The sequence below is a fragment of the Pelodiscus sinensis genome, chromosome 1 (genome assembly GCF_052426305.1).
Source record: "Pelodiscus sinensis isolate ZL-2025 chromosome 1, ASM5242630v1, whole genome shotgun sequence".
Taxonomy (NCBI): domain Eukaryota; kingdom Metazoa; phylum Chordata; order Testudines; family Trionychidae; genus Pelodiscus; species Pelodiscus sinensis.
The window spans coordinates 166,314,604-166,334,833 of NC_143052.1; the positions used below are offsets into that span (position 1 = coordinate 166,314,604).

The 20,230-nt window shown below is 41.6% G+C and overlaps 1 protein-coding gene across 7 annotated transcripts in view; it reads right to left on the reverse strand.

The window, feature by feature from the left end:
- The window catches only part of DCAF6 (DDB1 and CUL4 associated factor 6), a 156,391-nt gene that overhangs the window by 129,449 nt on the left and 6,712 nt on the right, over positions 1–20,230 (reverse strand). For 6 of the 7 annotated variants that reach the window (XM_075909054.2, XM_075909049.2, XM_075909043.2 and 3 more), the window contains exon 2: positions 3,398–3,459. The exons of the other annotated variant lie outside the window; for it this stretch is intronic. In XM_075909054.2, coding sequence (XP_075765169.1) covers positions 3,398–3,459 — 62 coding nt within the window. The remainder of the gene's footprint in view (positions 1–3,397; positions 3,460–20,230) is intronic. 7 annotated transcript variants of the gene reach the window in all.

Consider the following 20,230-nt stretch of genomic DNA (forward strand, 5'->3'; position numbering starts at 1 on the left):
TAAGAGCTCTAATTGCTTCCTTCCGCCAACCATCATATGAAGTGAGTCAGAATTATGAAGGGCACCTTTAAAAGTAAGGCAAATCCACTCAAGATTACATATGCATACACACAAAGTGCCAAAAGAACCTTAGGAGATTGCTGGTCACTTCAAAAGTGTACTTTATGCATTTTTTAACTAACATTTACCAATTCAGAATACATATTCACCAGACCTTCATCAAGCACACATCTATGCCACAGACCATTTCCATGGTAAATGTTAAGTTTCTCTCACACCTCACTGGGAAACTGTATCTATTCTTAGATTTTTCTTTTAGTAATGGTTAAAATATTCACCCAATCCTTACCCCATTTTTGTAACTAAAAATTGCTAAACATTTTTCTTCACATTTTTTAAAAGAATCACCTTCAAGAACAGATCAGAGTTGGTATACTTCAGCCCAAGCAATGATAATTTGACAAGGTTAAACGCAACTAAAAAAAGACCTTTCATAATGAAAACAAATGTACTCTTAATGGTAAACATCACTACTCACTCCATATATGATTTATAACACATTACTCTGAAGAGATTTGGTGACACAAAATTGTACTTTGTTTTCTATAAATCTATTCATTTGGGTACTGAACTTGAAAATTTCTACCAACATCATGTTTATTATTAAATACACCTTACAACTGTAATGGTAATCACCACATTACTTCCTACCACAATCCTTAGACATGGTAATTTCATTCCATACTGTTATTCAGACTTTTAAAAAACTCACAAAATGTATTTTTAAAATAAAATTCTTATTTGAGGTCACAGGCAAAAAGGTAGCTGTCCTGACAAATATAAAGAAACTGTTCAATAATTTGAATATCTACAGGCAGTCCCCGGGTTACGTACAAGATAGGGACTGTAGGTTTCTTCTTAAGTTGAATCTGTATGTAAGTCGGAACTGGCGTCCAGATTCAGCCGCTGCTGAAACTGACCGCCAGTTCTGACTTACATACAGATTCAACTTAAGAACCCCAAGCGTCCCCAAGTCAGCTGCTGCTGAAACTGATCAGAGGCTGATTCCAGGAAGCCCGGGGCAGAGCAACTCTGCCTCGGGTTTCCTGTAGTCAGCGCTGGTCAGTTTCAGCAGCGGCTGACTTGGTGACGCCTGGGGCAGAACAGCTGGGGTGCTGCTGGGTTGCTCCAGTAGTGCCCAGAGTGGCGCTGCGGGACTAACCGGCAGCACCCCAGCTGCTCTGCCCCAGGGTCCACAACAAAAGCCTGGTCTGCGGGGGGGGGGGGGGGGGGGGAGGGAGAAGAGGCACACTAGCGGCGCCCCCCCCTCCCAGCAGACCAGGGGCACCGGGAGCAAAGCCGCAGCCGCGGCGGGGTCCCACGCTTCTGAGGCTTTGCTCTGGTTAGAGCAAAGCCTCAGAAGCGCGGGAACACGCCGCGGCTGCGGCTTTGCACCCGGTGCCCCTGGTCTGCTGGGGACGGTCCCCAGCAGACCAGGGGCACCGGGAGCAGCTTTTCTCGCCCCGGAGGTCGAGGTGGCAGGACCGCTGCCTGCAAGCTCCGGGGTGAGAAAGCCCCGTTCGTAAGTGCGGGGACTGCCTGTATCTGAATAAATATTAAGCATATATAAAAGTGCTCTTGGTTTAAAAGCTTCAAAATCAACCATATGTAATTCAGACTAGGATTTTAGGTCTGATAATATTTTTAGAAATTAAGTTACTATCATTAGAAAATAGTGGTTTGATCACATGTTGATTTCCTTGTTCACTAACATGGAAAGGGCATGCATCCTCTAAATATTCATGCTGCAAAAAAGATTTCTGAGTTCACATTTAGTTGACGAGGAGGATACAGAGCAGCTAACTTTTCCCAATCACATTTGTCATTCTACATACTAAATTGTAGAACTGTGGAGAGTTTGAATCTTTTACTTACAGCAAGTCCTACTTAACCTCCTCTCCTACAGCAAGCTAACCATCCACAACTTGTCACCTGTTTAAGCTTACAAATAAAGCTAACACTAATCAAGTGGTATTAGATACAACCACATCCTAGAATATGAATAAATTAAAGGGTTATTGGCAGTATGCTTTACCACTTCATGGCTTTCATAGGCATAAAAATTTAGGTCCCATCACAATTACGGATGTGAAAGTGCAACCGTGCTCATTGGTTAACCTTCACAGTTATGTGCAAGCTCCTGGTGTTCACCGGCTCCTGAGGAGCCATGTGGCTCCCTCCCTCCACTGCCTCTGTATTAGACGCAGCAGTGCAGGAAGGGGGGAGTCAGCAGATGGGAGCTACCTGCCCTCCATGCGTAACTGCTGAAAATTTCAGCAGTTACACATTTACTTAATTATATGCATTTTAACATCCCTAATCACAATGCTATGGGAGACTGAATTATAAATTTGTGTAAAATCCCAACATTTCAATATTTTCATTTTCACAGTAGTTTGCATATAATGGACTTTACAAACAATTTTTTCCCTAACCATCCCAAAATCTTTTAAAAATCCTTTGATAAGAAAAAAAACAAAACCTGAACTTCTGCTTTGTTGTCAGATGACCGGCCAGCAAAGATGCCCTGTCACAACAACCAACCTCTACCACCTAGGTCACAGAACTTAGTCAAATGTATCCACTACTACTACTCTTAAGAGCTCAAGCAATCCTGTGGAGTTTGAGGAACACAGTCTTTTTGCTGCCTCCCTGTCTTCTGCTACATCTATCAGAAGCAGGATTTAATGAGAACTGTGGTTATGAGAGCACAGCATGGAAAATTTTTTATATCATTTAGACTTGGAAAGTAGAGATTTATTTTAAAACCTAATTATTTACTTATAAATAATAATGTGGTTTTCTTTTAAACATCTGATTGCACCATTTCATGTTGTTTCCAAGATTAGACACATTTTAGACTACAGATTTTAAATTTTAGATTTCATAATCAACATATAGCCCTTCCTCTTTTCTAAGTTTACACGTGAACTAAAATGCTTCAAGCACAGCAATGCAAAAAAAAAAAATCCTAAATTATCAGAATGTGTGTTAAATTACAAATAAGTACATAAGAAGTTACTTAAGATTAATTCTTCCTTAGTTTTCCTGGTCCTACCCAAGTCCAATGTTTTTTCTGCTATAGGTGACTGCCTCATTCATAAGTAAAGCAATGAAATGAACACAGCTCATTGCTCCATTTCAGGGACTGAGTTGTCCTCAATTGCTTCAGAAGAAATGGAACCCAGAAAGCCTGGATGCAGGTATTGGCAAGTACATATTTTCATTCAGCTTTAAAATGTATTCAGTTTGCATTTTTCAGTCTAGACACATACACACTGACATGGGACACCCCATTTTTGAAGTACTGAAAATTTAGATACAAGAAATCACTTACACAGCCATCATGCACATTCAGTGTTGCTTCAAGTTTTAATCTTTGGATAAATTCTCTTCTTCCTGTTGAAGAAAGAAGACTGAATTATAGTATTTAAAGAGCTGAGGTTAAAAAACCTTGGCAATCAGATACAGTGCTGGCCACAGCAGAAAAGCCTAAACAGAACCTGAATCTGCATGTAATATAAGAATTAATACAGTTTATAAGGTTCCAAATATTCAAATGGAAAAAGCTTATTCAAGTTTATTTGCTGTTCCACCAGATTTAGAACCAGTTTAGAAATTGTAATTTTAATATTTGACTAGGTTCACAGATGCTTTGAAATTAGAAGCTATAATAGAAAATAAACATTACATACAGTAACAAACAATAGCTAAAACTTCTAACTGAAGATTTTAAGTTACTCCAGAGGGAGTTGTCAAAATATTAATAATTCTATGCATGATATTTTTAAAATTCTGCAAATTTTATTTGTCAATAAACAAACGTGGACACTCCAGCATGGCAGTAGGGAGCACAGGCCATTAGCCTCATAGGGGTGGGAGATCACCCTTAATTCTTCAATGTGGTGGAAGTAGCACCAGGCTTGAGTGCCAAGCTCACAGCCAATGAATGGTGAGTTCATTTTGGAGGATGGCTGACTGCAAGAGTTGCAGACCCTCTCCCAGTACTGATAACAGGAAGTTTTAAGATAGACTCCTTAACTTAGAGAAGCATTGAAAGAGTGAGGTCTCTAGGAGGAGACTCTCTACAACCAGAGGAACATCTCTCTCAATCCTACATTCCTCTTCATGGACAACTCCAGTAGGCAGAGTTTTAGCAAATATCTTTGGAGACAAGTTCTGGCAGAGAAATACTGACATACAGAACAAGGGTCCAAAACATAACCATCACCCTTCTCCCCAAAACATCAACTATTCTCTCAGTTTATGTTATAAGCTCTCACAAGATGGGTATGGCTGAAAGCCATAAGTTTGAGTTTAAGTTTGATTAATAGACAGGAAGGCACCGTGGTGCTAAGGAGTCAGAAGAAGGGAAGAAAATTTCAAGATGACAAATAAGGGGGCTGCCAAAAAGGCAGAAAATCATCCTTAAATTAAGCTAATTGTAGTAGTCTACTATATATTTGAGAGTTTGTCTATGCATGAATCCATCTGTCAGTTCAATAACTCCTACTAAACAGTAAGAGCTAAGACCACCACCAAATTTGGTATGCAGATTCTCTTATCATAACTTAAACCAAAGTAAAAGTTTTGGTTGTGCCAGGAAAATGGGGATGTGCCTGGAGTGGGATTGCTTCTCATAAAACCATACAGAAAAGGGATAGAATCACCAGGCAGGTGAAAGAGGCTGGCTTGGGGTGCATCCTTGCCCAGTCTGAGACTGCCCCAGCCCCAAGAACTACCACCCTCCAATTTCCCTAAAGGGCACCTGGGAAGGGCTGAAGCTTCTCTCCTCCCGATTCATACAGGAAAAGTGCTGGCTGTTCCCCTCACTCTGTGATGAAGGGGAACTGCACAGTTTGCTGCATTCCTCACTCTGAGTGGGGAGTGCAGACGGAAGACTAACCACAACCTGCCCTACCAGAGGACATGCACTCCTTCCCCAGCCGTGTCAGCTGCAGAGGCAATTCTCACCTAGCCCTAAGTTGTTGCCCTGAGAGATGGCTGAGAAAGTCCTCTCCCTCTGAGGTCACCTGCATGCCAGGTAAATCTTCTAGCTACTAATATTTACAAGTTTGAGACAATGAAAAGTGTTTCAGGGCAAAAGGTAGAGACCAAGCTCTGTCTGTCTGCCACAGATGATAATAGGAAAATGAGAAGCAGTTTGGGTAACTTAGCCAGATATTCTCAGATTGGCGGAGTTGGGGGAAAGCAATGCAGACATGCAGAGAAGAAGCTTAGCCTCAATGGACATGACTGGTCAAAAGTCACGCATGAGGAACATGCACATTTTAAGTTGGATCTGCAAAAAGATGTGAAAAAAATGCTACTTTATTAAAATTCTCTCATTTACAACCATTATAGCATCATATCACAGATGAGACCAATAGTCATGTTAAGTTGCTAGCACTCTTCCTCCTAAGACAGTAATGAACCAATATCCTACTATGGTGGAGGGGTACTGTGTAGCAAGAGTCAGAATCTTTGAACAGCTGTAGAAAAAGGAATGAACTCACCACTTGAAGATTTTGTTTTTGTTAATTTTAACATAAGAATCAAGTCTACCATGTACTGTCCAAATTTCAGTATTAATAGTACGCTGTACTTGCCCACCACAGAGACACTGTGAATTGGAATATATATTTTTCCTCATGCACTGAATAGTATTTTGATTAGCTGCTTTCAGAATTTTAAAAGTAGAATATAATATTCTACCTTTTCAACTATTATTCTGAGCTGCATAGCTAATACTCACATAATTATTTTATTTTATGTAATCAGGCTACCATCCTTGAACCATTTCAATAAATATTTTATTTGCCATTCTAATTAGGAAAACATCAGCTTATGTGCCTGCAAAGTCCAAAGCCATAATATAGTCTTCATATATTAAAAAAAAATGAACACTTCAAAGTTACCTTTCCAGATTTGTAACCTTGAGAATTTTCTTTCTTTGTAAATATATACAAAAAAGATGGCCCCAGAATATAAATGGTTCATGCACCATGTCACTAAATCCCACATACTATGCACCTTGAAAACGCAATTGATATATTAATGTATTTGGTTGGACTGCAGCATAATAAACTGGCCTGGACAAATGCATTTTATAATTCTTGGAAGAGAAACTAATTTAAGTCAAGCATTTTCCCATAATGTGATGGTTAATTATTTTACATTTTATATTTATATATAGGCACCATATCTATTCTGGAGTACATAAAGAACTCCAATCTCAGTTTTTGGCTACCCGATTGTTCAGTTAAACCTCATCATTCCATAATTTTTAAGAAGGTCTCAGTATTTCCACTACAAACATCCTCCTTTCAAATTAGGTTAATTTTGCGAATATTTGATTTAATTTTAAAGTGTAAGTTCTTTGGTAGCAGCAACTGTCCTCTACTAGATGTCTGTACTCATTTAGCAAAATGGGACCCTGACTAGGTTGGCCTCCAAGTGTTACAATAGTGGATTTACAGTGTAGAAGTTAAAATAGGTATATAAATATAAGAATTCAGAGTCCCTCAATCCTTTCCCATTTTCAGATGCAGAGCAAGGAAGTTCTACAGCAGAGAATCATTCTTGTGCGATGTGCTTCTGCACATAGTACTTTCTGGAAATATTAGCAGCAAACACTAAACCAATGTTCAGGAATAGTATCTGGACCTCTGCTGGGAATTAACTTATGGAGAGGCTGAAGGGAGCTGGTTTAACAAAGAAAGTAGAAGCAAAGACCTAAATTCTCCCTCCCTTTAGAAACATGTCCCCCCCCCAAACCCAGAGCATTCAGCTCATATTATTTGAGCATATTTCCCAAATGCTAGACTGAAAGTTTGCCTCCATTTATCCCAACAGAATCTTTCCCTAGAAATAGCCTTTATTTTCTCAAATATAACAAGATATAATGAAACAGTTGCAATAAAAAATTTAATTCCTTCAAATATACTTCAGAAACAAAATTCTATATCCAAACAGGTGTTTTTGTTGCACATTTTATTAAATCATAAAATGCCAGTATACATTAGCAAACAGCTTAGGCTGATAATGTAACTTGCAAAAAAAAAAGGGGGGGGGGGCTAAATATAGAATCAATTTCCATTCTTATATGTGAATGGAAATGTATTCCTTACCTTAAAATTAAGAGGTCTGTTTTAAGGAAATGTAAAATGTAAACAAAAACAGCATACATTTGCAGTTTCAAGGTTTGAAAGTCTGTGGTAGCTACAAGTCTAAAAAGCCATATAAAAAATGAGGGACAAACTCATCTCTCCCTGCCAGCAAGATACAGACAACATACTGGTGAGGAGTCCATCTCCTCCATCCAACCTTTCTTCCTGGAAGGGATAGAGTGCTATCCCAGACACCACTCGAAAAGCCATTTCAAACTACTTTACCAACTGGGAGGAAATTTCTCACTGAATCTCAAGTCTAATAACCAATGCAATGGCCCAGCCTTCTGTTATGATGGGAAGAGGGAAATAATGAGTATTCTACCTTTTCAACAGCCTTAACTATTTGGATGCTTCTCCAAGTAAATAGCTCCAAGGAATACCTCTAAATGCTGCTCATAACTTCCTAATTATTCTTGCCAATTTCAATTTCATACATGTGATTCTGATGCACTGCAATGCAATCTCAATAGTCATGTTAATTTCATTCTGAGGCAGCTGGGGAAATTGAGAAGCCAAGGAACAGTTTGTCTACAGACAAAGACAGCAATATTCCAATTCACATTCAGAACATCTTACCAACAATTAAGGCTTGATAAAGACTACATCTATACTTCACCCTTTCTCTGCAAAAGTTTATGCAAATGAAGCACAGAGTAGAATATTGCCTCGCTTCATTTGAATAATTAATTAGGGGGCATTTTTGTGCAAGAGGCTTTTCCGCAAAAAGGTACTGTGTAGACGGCTCCTTTTTGTGCAAAAACACCCTCTTGTGCATGAGCCGTTCTTCCTCATTTTTTCAGGAAGAACAGCTCTGGCAAAAGATGGGGGTGTTTGCGCAAGAGGAGCTGTCTACAGCCTCTTGTGCAAAAATGGCCCCTAATTAATTATGCAAATGAAGCACAGCGATATTCTAACCACGTTTCATTTGCATAAGCTTTTGCGGAAAAAGGATGCAGTACAGACGTAGCCAAAGAAAATTTTACATTCTACAAAAAGTTATGGGCTTACTCCCCCACCAAACATACACCACTCACATCACAAAGTTTCTGACGAATTCCTGGCAACTGGATTTTTAAAATCCTGTTTAGTTTTAATCCAGCATCCCAATGATAACATCACTCAGGGTATTTTAAAGATGTTGATCTCAACAGTACCATTTGAAAAATAACAACTTTTATTTTTAGCTATCATTTATCAGGGACAGATCTCCCCAATTCACCTTTCACAATTACCTCAATTGGCTCTTGGGGTCTTCCCAATATGGAGCTCTGAGATCAAGGTCACCAGAGAGCCAACTGAGATTACTCATTTAGGGTCAAACTGCAAAGAATTGGGAAGGAAACCCCCCACAACCAGGGGTTAATCCAATACTTAGACGTACCAAGCCAGCACAAAACAGATTCTGTAATATCTTACTGGTCTCTCTGAAACCAACACATGTCCCTTAAAACAACCCAGCTCTAAGCTTCCATCCAAACACCCAAGTCAAATATAGCAAGGATTACTGAAGACATTATTCATTATATAAGAAAGTTCTCCAATCGCAAAGGATGGAACACATTTCCTCCCAAGTCACTGAATATTTCAGAGCTTACCCCAAATATGCACTCACAGCCAATTCTTACTAAACTAACATGTATTAAAAAGAATTGGGAGAATGTATTAGTTAAAAGATTAATATACATACAGACATAGGTAAAGTTATGAGACCAAATTTGCCGAAGAGATGGCAATCTTTGTAGTTTCAAAGAGTTCTTTCAGAATTAGTCCATTGGACTACAGCCTTTGTCCTAATTCATATTCAAGGTGATCCAGCTTAGGACTGGGATCTCAGTTCTTATGGCTAAGGCTTCCCCTGCATGAAACTTTAAGCAGATCTGAGATAAAAAGGATCAGGTCACAAGCGTCTTTATATAGTCTTCTAGCAGCCTCTTGAAACAGCAGTCCTGAGAGAACAATAAAGCCTTGAGGTAACCTTCCATTTCCCAAAAAATCATCGTAATCAACTACATGAATGAGCAAAAGGTACTTTATCAATTAAGCAGTTAATCACAAACTTTCAAGAGACATACAGAAAATGAAATTTTACACAAGATTCATCTAAACATCAATATTCCCTTTTCAACAGCTACGGTAACTGATAGGAACTGTCCATTTACATGGTTAACATCTGTAAGTAAACAAGCAAATAGTACTTCTGACTTCCAACAACATAGGCTAGAACTTGGAAATGCAATCCTATCTAGCATTGAATGACCATAATTACTATTGCCATGTTTTTCTAATGTGTCTCTACCCACTTACTCTGAGTGAATTAGCCTGCAAACTACTTAACCCTTTTTGTCCATGTATCATACCTGGTACAAGATTTGTTGTAACTGTATAACACTGGTAAAAACAAAGGTTTTTATTATCATACTCTAATCAGATAGTGTCACAGGAGGATCACCACAATTCATACTGGCGTCTCTCCAAAACCAGAGCAGTGGGTTGTTCAGTTTGTAACCTAAACTGAACAAAAGGAGGGTTACCATCTACCTAAAACTTCATGTAGCTCTTGTTCTCCTCAACAATTTTGGCTTATCGTTTCTACACAAACACATTAATCTGGTGTAACATTGTGTAGGTCTCACCTAGGAATAGGTACCTTTGCCTGGTTATGACTGTCAATTATAGTTTAATGTTCAAGCACTTTACACATTTGAAATATTATTTTAGGTATTTTCTATCGAAAAAAATTTCATAAACAAGGTATAAATTTGAAAATATAACAAACTTTTTAAGTCACATCATCCATGGTATCCAGAGCTGAAAAAGAGCTAGCCCCTTTCCAGAAAAATAGCAATAGATCCTATTTGTAAAATGAATACTCATTTATCTCAAGCTTATTTTACCAAAGCCAAGTTCTTCTGTGCTAGCTTGCTGTGACATTTGAAATGCCCTAGTTTAAAACTGAAACTGAGCCAGCGTTTGATCCCAATGCAGAGCTTCTGTTAACATGCACCCTAAAAATATTTTTAAATGACATCTTATTATCCAGATTGAATTTTTTACAGTGTGGAACCAGATTTTTATCAAGGTAGATGATTTCACTCTCACATTGATCATTTGTCCTAAAAACTGACTACAGGCAGTCCCCGGGTTACGTACAAGATAGGGACTGTAGGTTTGTTCTTAAGTTGAATTTGTATGCAAGTCGGAACTGGTACATATTGTAGGGGAAACTCTAGCCAAACATTTTTTTTAGTTTTGGATAGCATAGGGAAAGGTTAACTCCCCTCTAATGTTTGTTTTGCTGTCTGTTCCCCTGTTCAGAAGATTTCACATCTATTTCTGTCCCTGTGACAAACTCAGGACTAAAGGAGTAACTCATCAAATACCAAACAGCTCTGCACCATGCTTTGAGTTAATAGCTTTATTTCCACACACAACCCAGGGTTCTAGGAGGAGGGTCCTTTTTTTGCTAACACAATGAGGCCAGCACTTTGTTTGTTTTGGTGGAGTCTTTGTTTGCCCAGGGAGCCCAGCATGTATAGGGGGAGGAGGGGCGGAGAGGCTGCTTTTGTCTGCTGTTCTGCAGCCTGTTGCTCAGGGGAGGGGGCAGCCTGTTGCGGGGAGGGGGGAGGCGTGCAGGATGCGAGGCCGCGGGGGGGGGGGCAGAGGGCTTGGGGAGGCACTTTTCCTCTGCCTGGCAGCTCTGCAGGATCCCTGTCCCTGTGGCCAGCTGCTGCAGGCAGAGGCCAGTTGGAGCCGGCCGAAGAGGAGGAGGAGGTGGATTCTAGGACCCAGGTGAGCGAGCCCCAGGGACGCCCGGCATGTATAGAGGGGAGGAGGGGCGGAGAGGCTGCTTTTGTCTGCTGTTCGGCAGCCTGTTGCTCAGGGGAGGGGGCAGCCTGTTGCTGGCAGGGGGGTGGGGGGACAGCGGGCGTGGGGAGGCACTTTTCCTCTGCCCGGCAGCTCTGCGGGACCCCAGTCGGAGCCGACCCGAGGAGGAGGAGGATCCTAGGACCCAGGTGAGCGAGCCCCGGGAATGCTGCTGCGCATGTGCGGGAGTTGCCTCACCCCGTTCGTATCTAGGGATCCGACGTAAGTCGGATCCACGTAAGTCGGGGACTGCCTGTATATCAAGTTCTGGTCCCTGATCCAGCATAATTTTCAATACACAGTATAACACTCTGCTTTTCCTCCTCCTGAAAAAAAACCCACACCGATTTTAGTACAATGCCTCAAGATTTTGTATAGTAACTAGTACACCACATTGATATTACAGACCACTTTTCATCTGAGGCACTCAACACTCTTTAAAAACATGAATTAAGCCTTCAAGAACATCTGAGAGCCAAGGTGGTAGGTTATCAGCATTTTACAGATGAGGCACAAGGAGTTTAAGTGATCTATGGGCTCACAGTGAGTGAGCTGGTGACAGATATAGAGCCCAACAGTTCTGACCATACTCCCTTGATCAAAGTACAGGTTGGACCTCTCTCATCCGGCACCCTTGGGACTTCACTGGTCCCGAACAAGGAGATTTGCCGAACCAGAGGATATCCCTCCTAACATGGCCCATAATACCCCCAGCTAGGACTCTAGCAGAGGCCCACTGCTGCCTGCCCGGCCATGGCTCCCCAGGCTGGAGCTCTGGGGCTGCCAGGGCTCTGTGGCTTCTGGGGGCTCTTTGGCTGCTGGGGGCTCTGCAGCCACTGCCAGCCCCCCACTACCACCCAACAGCAGGAGCCAGTACGCATTGCCCTATTAACACAGGGCTCCTGTCTGAGACATGCCCCTCCTACCCCACTCCTGCCATGTGGCCCAACCTCCTTATACCTGGACACTGTGTCCAGGAACATCTGTGGTCTGGCCAGACCAGAGTCCCAATCAATAGAGGTCCAACCTGTACTTGATCTCTTCCTAAAATGATTTAATGGTATGACCTTACAGAAAAGGCAAAACATTTTAAATCTACAAAAAGGTCTAGTTTCCTTTTTGACAAACAAATGCTTTATGAGAGATATCTATCGCCACTGCTTTGGTATTACTTAAGCCTTTGCTCAAACTCCAAGGCATAATTCAAGAATAGAATTTCAACTGTTAAAAATGAACTTTGAAATACTAACCATATAGTGTCAACTACAGAACAGGGGGATATATTCTGTACTGAATTCCATTCTATGCACAGCCACTAAAGTCTATGGGGTCTTCCCAAAATGTAAGTAGTACAGAATTTAATCTCAAGAAGAGAAACACAAGGTTTAGCAACCAAGTGAGCATGACTTTTTATATTTATTACATATTTATGCACGGTTATTTGGCCTCATCTCTGCCCACCTTACCCCAATTAACATAAGCTACAATATACAAATTATATTTTGTTTGCATCAGAAGTGCTGTCCTTATTCCACTTTCAAACAGATCCCAGATTCTAAAACAGTCCATGGCTAAATATAAACTCCCTTTGCATTCTTGATCACTGATAAGGTTACAAGCACTTGAGTTTTAAGCCGAAGTACATACAGTATCACAGGGACAAACTTATTTGTTTAGCCAGCAACTGATATTTGGCACATTATATGCATGAAAAAGTACAACTCAATTACATTTTGTAACTGAAATAAAAGAGCACATTGTACATCTTTATAGAAGTGAGCTGTTAACAGTGGAAGACCTTCTTATTAGTTTATATAATCTGCAATGGCTGCACAAACGCCAAGTGGGAATTAAGCACCTGACAATTTCTTATACCAATTACAGTAAACTTCCGATAATCCGGCACCTTTGGGACCCAGGGGGTGCCGGATTATCAGATATGCCGGACTATCAGAAGGGGGGGCTATGAGGGGTCTGGGGTGGGGGAGGATGCCACCCCAGACCCCTCATAGCCCCCCCTTCCGATAGTCCAGCTCTGCCACAGACGTCCCTGATTCAGCCGCTGCTGAAACTGACCAGCAGCGGCTGAATCGGGGACGCCTGCAGCAGAGCAGCTGGACTGCTACCGGGTTGGTCCGGTAGCGCCGACCCTTGGCGCGGCGAGACCAACCCGGCAGCACCCCAGCTGCACTTGGGGACACCTGGGGCAGAGCAGCTGGGGTGCTGCCGGGTTGGTCCCGCAGCGCCGCTCCTCGGCACTGCGGGGACCAACCCGGCAGCGCCCCAGCTGCTCTGTCCCAGGCATCCAGATTCAGCTGCTGTTGAAAATGACCAGCGGCTGACTCCAGGAAGCCCGGGGCAGAGCAGCTCTACCCCAGGCTTCCTGGAGTCAGCCATTGGTCAGTTTCAACAGCGGCTGAATCTGGACGCCTGGGACAGAGCAGCTGGGGCGCTGCCGGGTTGGTCCCCGCAGCGCCGCAACTCGGCGTTGCAGGGACCAACCTGGCAGCACCCCAGCTGCTCTACTCCAGGTGTCCCCAAGTCAGCTGCTGCTGAAACTGATCAGCGGCTGATTCCAGGAAGCCTGGGGCAGAACAGCTATGCCTCCAGCCTCCTGGAGACAGCTGCCGGTCAGTTTCAGCAGCGGCTGAATCGGGGACACCTGGGGTGCTGCCCGGTTGGTTCCGCAGCCCCGAGGGGCAGCGCTAGGGGACCTACCCGGCAGTGCCCCAGCTGCTCTGCTTCTGGCTTCCACGATTCAGACGCTAGTCAGTTTTAGCAGCGGCTGAATCGGGGAAGCTGGGGGCAGAGCAGCTCCAATGGTCCGGCTGCCCGGGTTCCTGATAGTGCCGGACCATCAGATGCTGGACCATCGGAGTTTTACTGTATGTACCATTGACTGATTTTGGAGCGAAAGGTCATTCTGACCAAGCTGAAGGAGAAGAAAAAAAATAGAAAGGTGCAATCAAGGTAAGAAGAATCAAAATGTCTTTCTATTCTTCCCATCCGTAAGAACACTTAAAGCACCTTAAGTTTAACTCATAGTATGAATCTACCTAGTACACAGTCATCTATATTATTTGTTTTATCTATATGCCTTGAACATAGCTTTGCATTGGCCAAGTAAAAAACTTCAAATTCTGAAATAAATACCAACTATTTGCTTCTACACTTACCTTGAATGAAGAATGCATATGCTCTTCCATCTTCACTATGAACTTCCCTTCAGTGTCAAAGGAAGGCTCCCATTCACAGAATGTAGACAACTGTGCACAGTGCTGTAAATGAACTAAAATTGTCTTGTGCAACTGTTTGTTGTAGAATCACATGTGCTTAAATGAGTCTTCATAAATCTTTGTCCTCAACAACCACAAATTTTGTCAACCTGTGCATGCATTTCTATTAGTAGATGAATTAATCCTAGTAAGTGACTGAAATGCTGGTCTGAGATTTACAATCAGTCCTGGATCTAGATCCAGAGACCAGTTTAGGTGATTAAGATTTAATGCTTTACAAGCTACCAGACACACAAGCAAATGGTTTATACCAATGAATGAATATATATATATATATATATATATATATATATATAATGTCCACATTCAAATGCCAAATATTAAGCTTTAGTGGGTAGGAAGGCAATAACTGGAGAAGACTGCTACAAAATTATTTAGTTGAAAGATCAGTACAAATTATTTCTAGCGCTAATTGCGGGCTAGTGACTTTTTTTTCAAGCTTTGCTCACCAAGATATATATATTTTGTGGCCTCACAAAGATTCATAAAAATTTCAATTAGACAAACCAGGGAGGGAAAGTTAGAGTAAATCATCATTAGCTTGAAATTTAAAGAAGTAAAAAAACATATCCGTGAATGTTCAGTATATTTACTAGAATTTTAAATAACAGCATGTGTCCATTTATTAATTCATTTAAATTTTGTAGTACATAATATGTGAGTGTGGATTAAAATCTCCATTTTACAGCAGGAATTAACTATATCTCAGAACTGTAACAGGGACACCGAGAGGGCATCAGTATTGAATACTCGCGCCCTGGTGATTCAGTGGGGTTAATATCAATAGAGCCATTGATCTGGGGTGAAGCAAGGAAAATCCTCAAGAAAAAGATGTCTCCACCTGCTTTTAAGAGACTAGCTCCCAAGCAAGGAGAGCCATTACACCTCCAGAATCAGAAGATATAGCTGTAGAAGTATGAGACAGGATATTTCCCCAAGGATAATTGGCCCAACACACTCAGGAGTGGTGAGGATGGGCAGGGGGGAGTTTAAACATGTTATTTTGCATCCATCTTTAACTCTTTTGGGCTATCAGTAAATCACCTGTGGTTAGGAAGTTTCTTTGCAATGCCAGGATTCCTTGCTCCCTGACTATAACAAGATAGTACAGGTTGCACCTATGTAAACTGGGACACACTGATCCGGGGAGCAGTGGGGGGAGAGAAGCCCAGTGCATAGCCCAGCTTGGCTGCCCGGGGGAAGGGGGCTGACAGCCAGGAAGCCGCTGTGCTGCCAGGAGAACCGGCAGGAGCCCAGTGCACGGCCCAGCTAGACCACTGGGGGGATGGGGGAGAGGTGGAAGCCACCAGCACAGGGTGTCATACGGCCCCTGCAGAGCAGGGATGGGAGCCTGCATGCAATTGTTAATGCTAATCAAAAAGCCCAGGCTTATCAGTTAACCATTTGAACAGTTATACTTTTACATCCCTAATTGCTAATACAACATTAATTTTTCCCTTTTGCACATACACGTCTTGGTAGGGACTTAAATTATATCATCCAGGTTTCCTTCATGTCCTACTTTGCTGCCAAGCTAAAATAATTCTAATATACTGAAGGCATGATTTTCTTGCTTAAAAACTTAGTTTCACCATGTTGTACCATTTGAAAACTTAAATTAATATATTTAGTAATTTCTGCTAAATTTCCTGGTATAAAAAGATTTTTGACCTTTGTGAAGATTACCCAGAAAACATTTTTTAAATATAAGTGTAGCATGTGTCACTACTCTATTATCGGATATAGTAACTGATTTTAGTGATCTTTTATGGTAGGGATTATTACTGAGTCAAGCATGGTCAATACAACATAATTAGATGGACATAAGCCTTACACTGAGTTAACTCTGTAAACACCTATATTAAAACATAGCTCCCACTGATGAAACTCGCTCATTACATTGATTTAATAATTCCACCTCCATGTACCTGAGAGGGCTCTTGTACATTTCAAAAGCAAAGTGCCACAGGGAGAATGGAGCCACTGGGTGACAAACACTCACCTACTTCCCGTAGTGCTTCCCGTAGTGCTTCTGCTTTTGAAATGTTGCAAGAGCTCTGCTCTTACTACATTCCAAAGGTGGAAATACCACCAGTTTCCCACTACTCCCCAGGGAGACGGGGTTGGGGGGAGCCAGCTTTTAAGCTGGCTCCCCCCAGCATTAGATCCTGTTCCCCCCCTTGTTGCCTCTCTGATAGAGGCAGCAGGGCGGGGGGCAGGGGGCCGAAGTGATTAGTTGAGTAAATTAGGCTGACAGTTTTGTAGTGTAGATGCGCCCTCAGTCTTTGAATTAAGTCCTCCAGAACTCTTGGCTTAACAACAACAGGTCCTGATGACTTACCACTCTTTACAGTGTCAAACAAGAAGATAATAAAGCAAATGACAGACTAGTCACTGATTGTGGCTCAGCTTTATTAACTGAAAAGAGTATGCCTGAGGATGGCACTGCCTTATTCTCTGTGGTGAAGAATAACACAAAGTAGTCATTTAGCTTAACACAAATGTCGCTATGTCGGGGAAAGGCCCTACATAATCCCTAGAAGTCAGCAGAATACACCATTCTATCACAAATTTCCTGTCTCTGATAAACAAAATAAATCCCATTTTCATATACATGTTCATGTTTCATATTATACGTTCTTTCAGATTCTCTGTTTACCTTCTAATTACCATCTTATATGTCCAAATATGGCTGCACTCATTGCTACTGTTCAGAGCACATTACAGATAAAACAATTTTAGAGGAAAGTTGAGTTATATCCTTCTGAAATCCTCAATTACTTTCATTGGAGAAAAATGTTTTGTATGTGCCAGAATATATCACCACTGAGCTAGTATTCTGGGAGCATGCCAAAGAGCAGTGAAGGAGGCTACACATCAGGACCAACACCATTCACATTAAAATAGCAGTCAATCATTTGGATCCTTGTAATCACACAGTGAAGATGAAACAAAATACAGGACTATGTAGCACTTTAAAGACTAACAAGATGGTTTATTAGATGATGAGCTTTCATGGGCCAGACCCACTTCCTCAGATCAAATAGTGGAAGAAAATTGTCACAACCATATATACCAGTTTAAAAAAAATGAACACATATGAAAAGGACAAATCAAATTTCAGAACAGAAGGGGGATGCGTGGGGGCGGGGGGGGGGGAAGGTAGATGTCTGTGAGCTAATGGTATTAGAGGTGATAATTGGGGAAGCTATCTTTGTAATGGGTAAGATACCCAGAGTCTTTGTTGAGACTCACGTGTAGAGTGTCGAATTTTAGCATGAATGACAGTTCAGAGGATTCCCTTTCAAGTGCAGATTTAAAAGGCTTTTGGAGCAGGATGCAGGTGATTAAGTTGTTGAGACAGTGTCCTTTCTGGTTGAAATGGCAAGAAACTGTTTTTTCTTTGTGATCCTGTCTAATATCTGTTTTGTGGGCATTGATCCTTTGGAGAAGTGTCTGAGAAATTTGTCCAATGTACATAGCAGACGGACACTTATGGCACATGATAGCATAAATTATATTACTGGATGCGCAGGAATATGTGTTCTTGATCTTATAACTCACTTGGTTAGGTCCAATAATGGTATCAGCAGAGTGAATATGTGGACAAAGCTGCAATGAGGTTTGTTGCAAGGGAAGGTACCAGGGTTGGTATTAGTGTGGTATGACCTGTGGTTGTTGGTAAGAATCATCCTGAGGTTAGGTGGTTGTCTACAGTGAAGATGGTTGTTTTTCAAAGAGCAGTTAACGTGATAAAAGTATATGAGGAAAAACAACAAAGCACCTCTCTCCCCACACTGATTTGTGTTATGTATATTATATTTTTATTCAACTTAACTCCAATGGAATATCAAAGAAACATGATAATGGAAAGTTTGTATTATTGTAGCAGGGTGTAAAACTAACTACACTGTGGGTAGGGACATAAAGAGTTTAACTGGCTCAACAATAAGCTTATCAGTTACTATTGATAGTTAAAGTCTTCATGGGGCTGCTGGCAGCCACATGGGGCCAAGAGCCCTGGCAGTGGGTAACAGTGTAACCCATAGAATTTTTAACACTTTTATTCATTTTTTACATCCCTAATTGTGGATACCAACAGTTCACAATAGAACTACAAAGCTAGTCTTTGACCTTAGACTACTTTCAGTTTTTAGAAGACTAATTATATTTCCTGTTACAGACTAACTCAGCTACCCCTCTGAAACTTTTATATTTTTAGTGTTATTTTTCTCATTTTTTACACTTACTTGGGTTCAACAGTTCTCTCTCCGTCTGTATTTTCTTAGAGTCTTACTTTTTCAGATCTATTTTATTTTTATGTATGAGGTAACTGATGCCTTGATTCTGCTTTCCCTTTCATCGTAAAGAATTAATTTCTCTTCACTACACTCTCAGGGTATGTCTACACTGCATTCCTCTTTTAAGAGAGGAATGCAAATGCAAACAAATGAAATTGCGAATGAAGTGCGGATTTGAATTTCCCGTGCTTCATTTGCATAATCGTGGCTGGTCGCATTTTCAAAATACCCTATTTTAAGATAAAAATTCTGTTTAGATGCAGTTATTTCGAGAAAAAATACCCCTTTTTTCAAAATAACCCTTATTCCTGTAAAATGAGATAATAAAATATTACCAGATAGCTGCCTAAATTTGTTCACTGAACTGCAAGCATTCCAGTAAGATTTCAAGTCATCTGCAAATTCCAAGAGACACAAACTCTTCCTCTGGTTTAAAAAAAGAGTCTTCAAATCCATAATTTAATAAAATACTGTTTTGTATTAAACAGAAATCATTGCAGAAAACTCACAATATTTGATAATCTTAAAAATTCGAGATTAGTGGGAGGGAAGTAGGAAAGAAGAAATAATACTAAACTTGAATATTTGAGGGAAGAAGTGTTATTTATTGCTGTAGCAAACAGTGTGCCACACATGGATGAGAATCAACAAACCAGTAATGAATTCCTGTTTGCAAAATATCTTACCATTTCAGAGTGTAGATTTGCAGTGAATTATCACCAATGGCAAACAGTTTATAAAAAGAAGTCTTTCATTATACATTTTGAAGAAATCTTCAGGAGCGCTATTCCCTTGCACAGAAAAGCAAATAGATCCAAAGGGTTGCATCTCCTTTTACTAGGACTCTCTGGTCCAGCATGGACAATGGATGTTCCTGGACTAAGGATGTTAAAATGCAGTTATCTTGCTAATTGCTGCAGCTCTGCATTTTAATGCTCTGGCACCAACCCCTGGTTCATGGCATACGGGGCTGGCTGTAGCCAGCCCAGGCCGCCACAAACAGGGGCTGCTGCGGGAGCAGCATCTGCCCATGGTGAGCTTCGGTCCACCACGGGCTTCACAGCAGCCTCCACTCCCTCCCCCGCCCCCGCCCCCGTCTCTGATAGAGGCAGCAGGGGGGTCAGGCAGCACTGCAGAGACAGTGCTGGGGGGAACCGGCTTTTAAGTCAGCTCCCCCCAGCACCAGACCTGTTTCCTACTCCCTTCCCCACCCTCACTGCCTCTCGAGGCAGCAAGAGAAGGAGCGAGTAGTCGATACTCCAGTCAACTACCCAATTATTTTATGCTTATCAGCTAGTTGACTAGTTGACTATTCGCTAACATCTATATCCTGGATCACACAGTCCAGGAACAGGGAGGTCTGGCGGCAAGGCAGGAGTGCTGTAGGGGACACTGGCAACTCAGCTAGGAACACAGTGGTGAGCGAGAAGATGGGCTGCATGGTTGGGAGTTCTGCCCACAGCTGACCTACATGGCCCCAGCAGCTGGGGCACTCAAGCCTGGCAGCAGCCGTGAACCATCAGCCACAGCCAGGGAG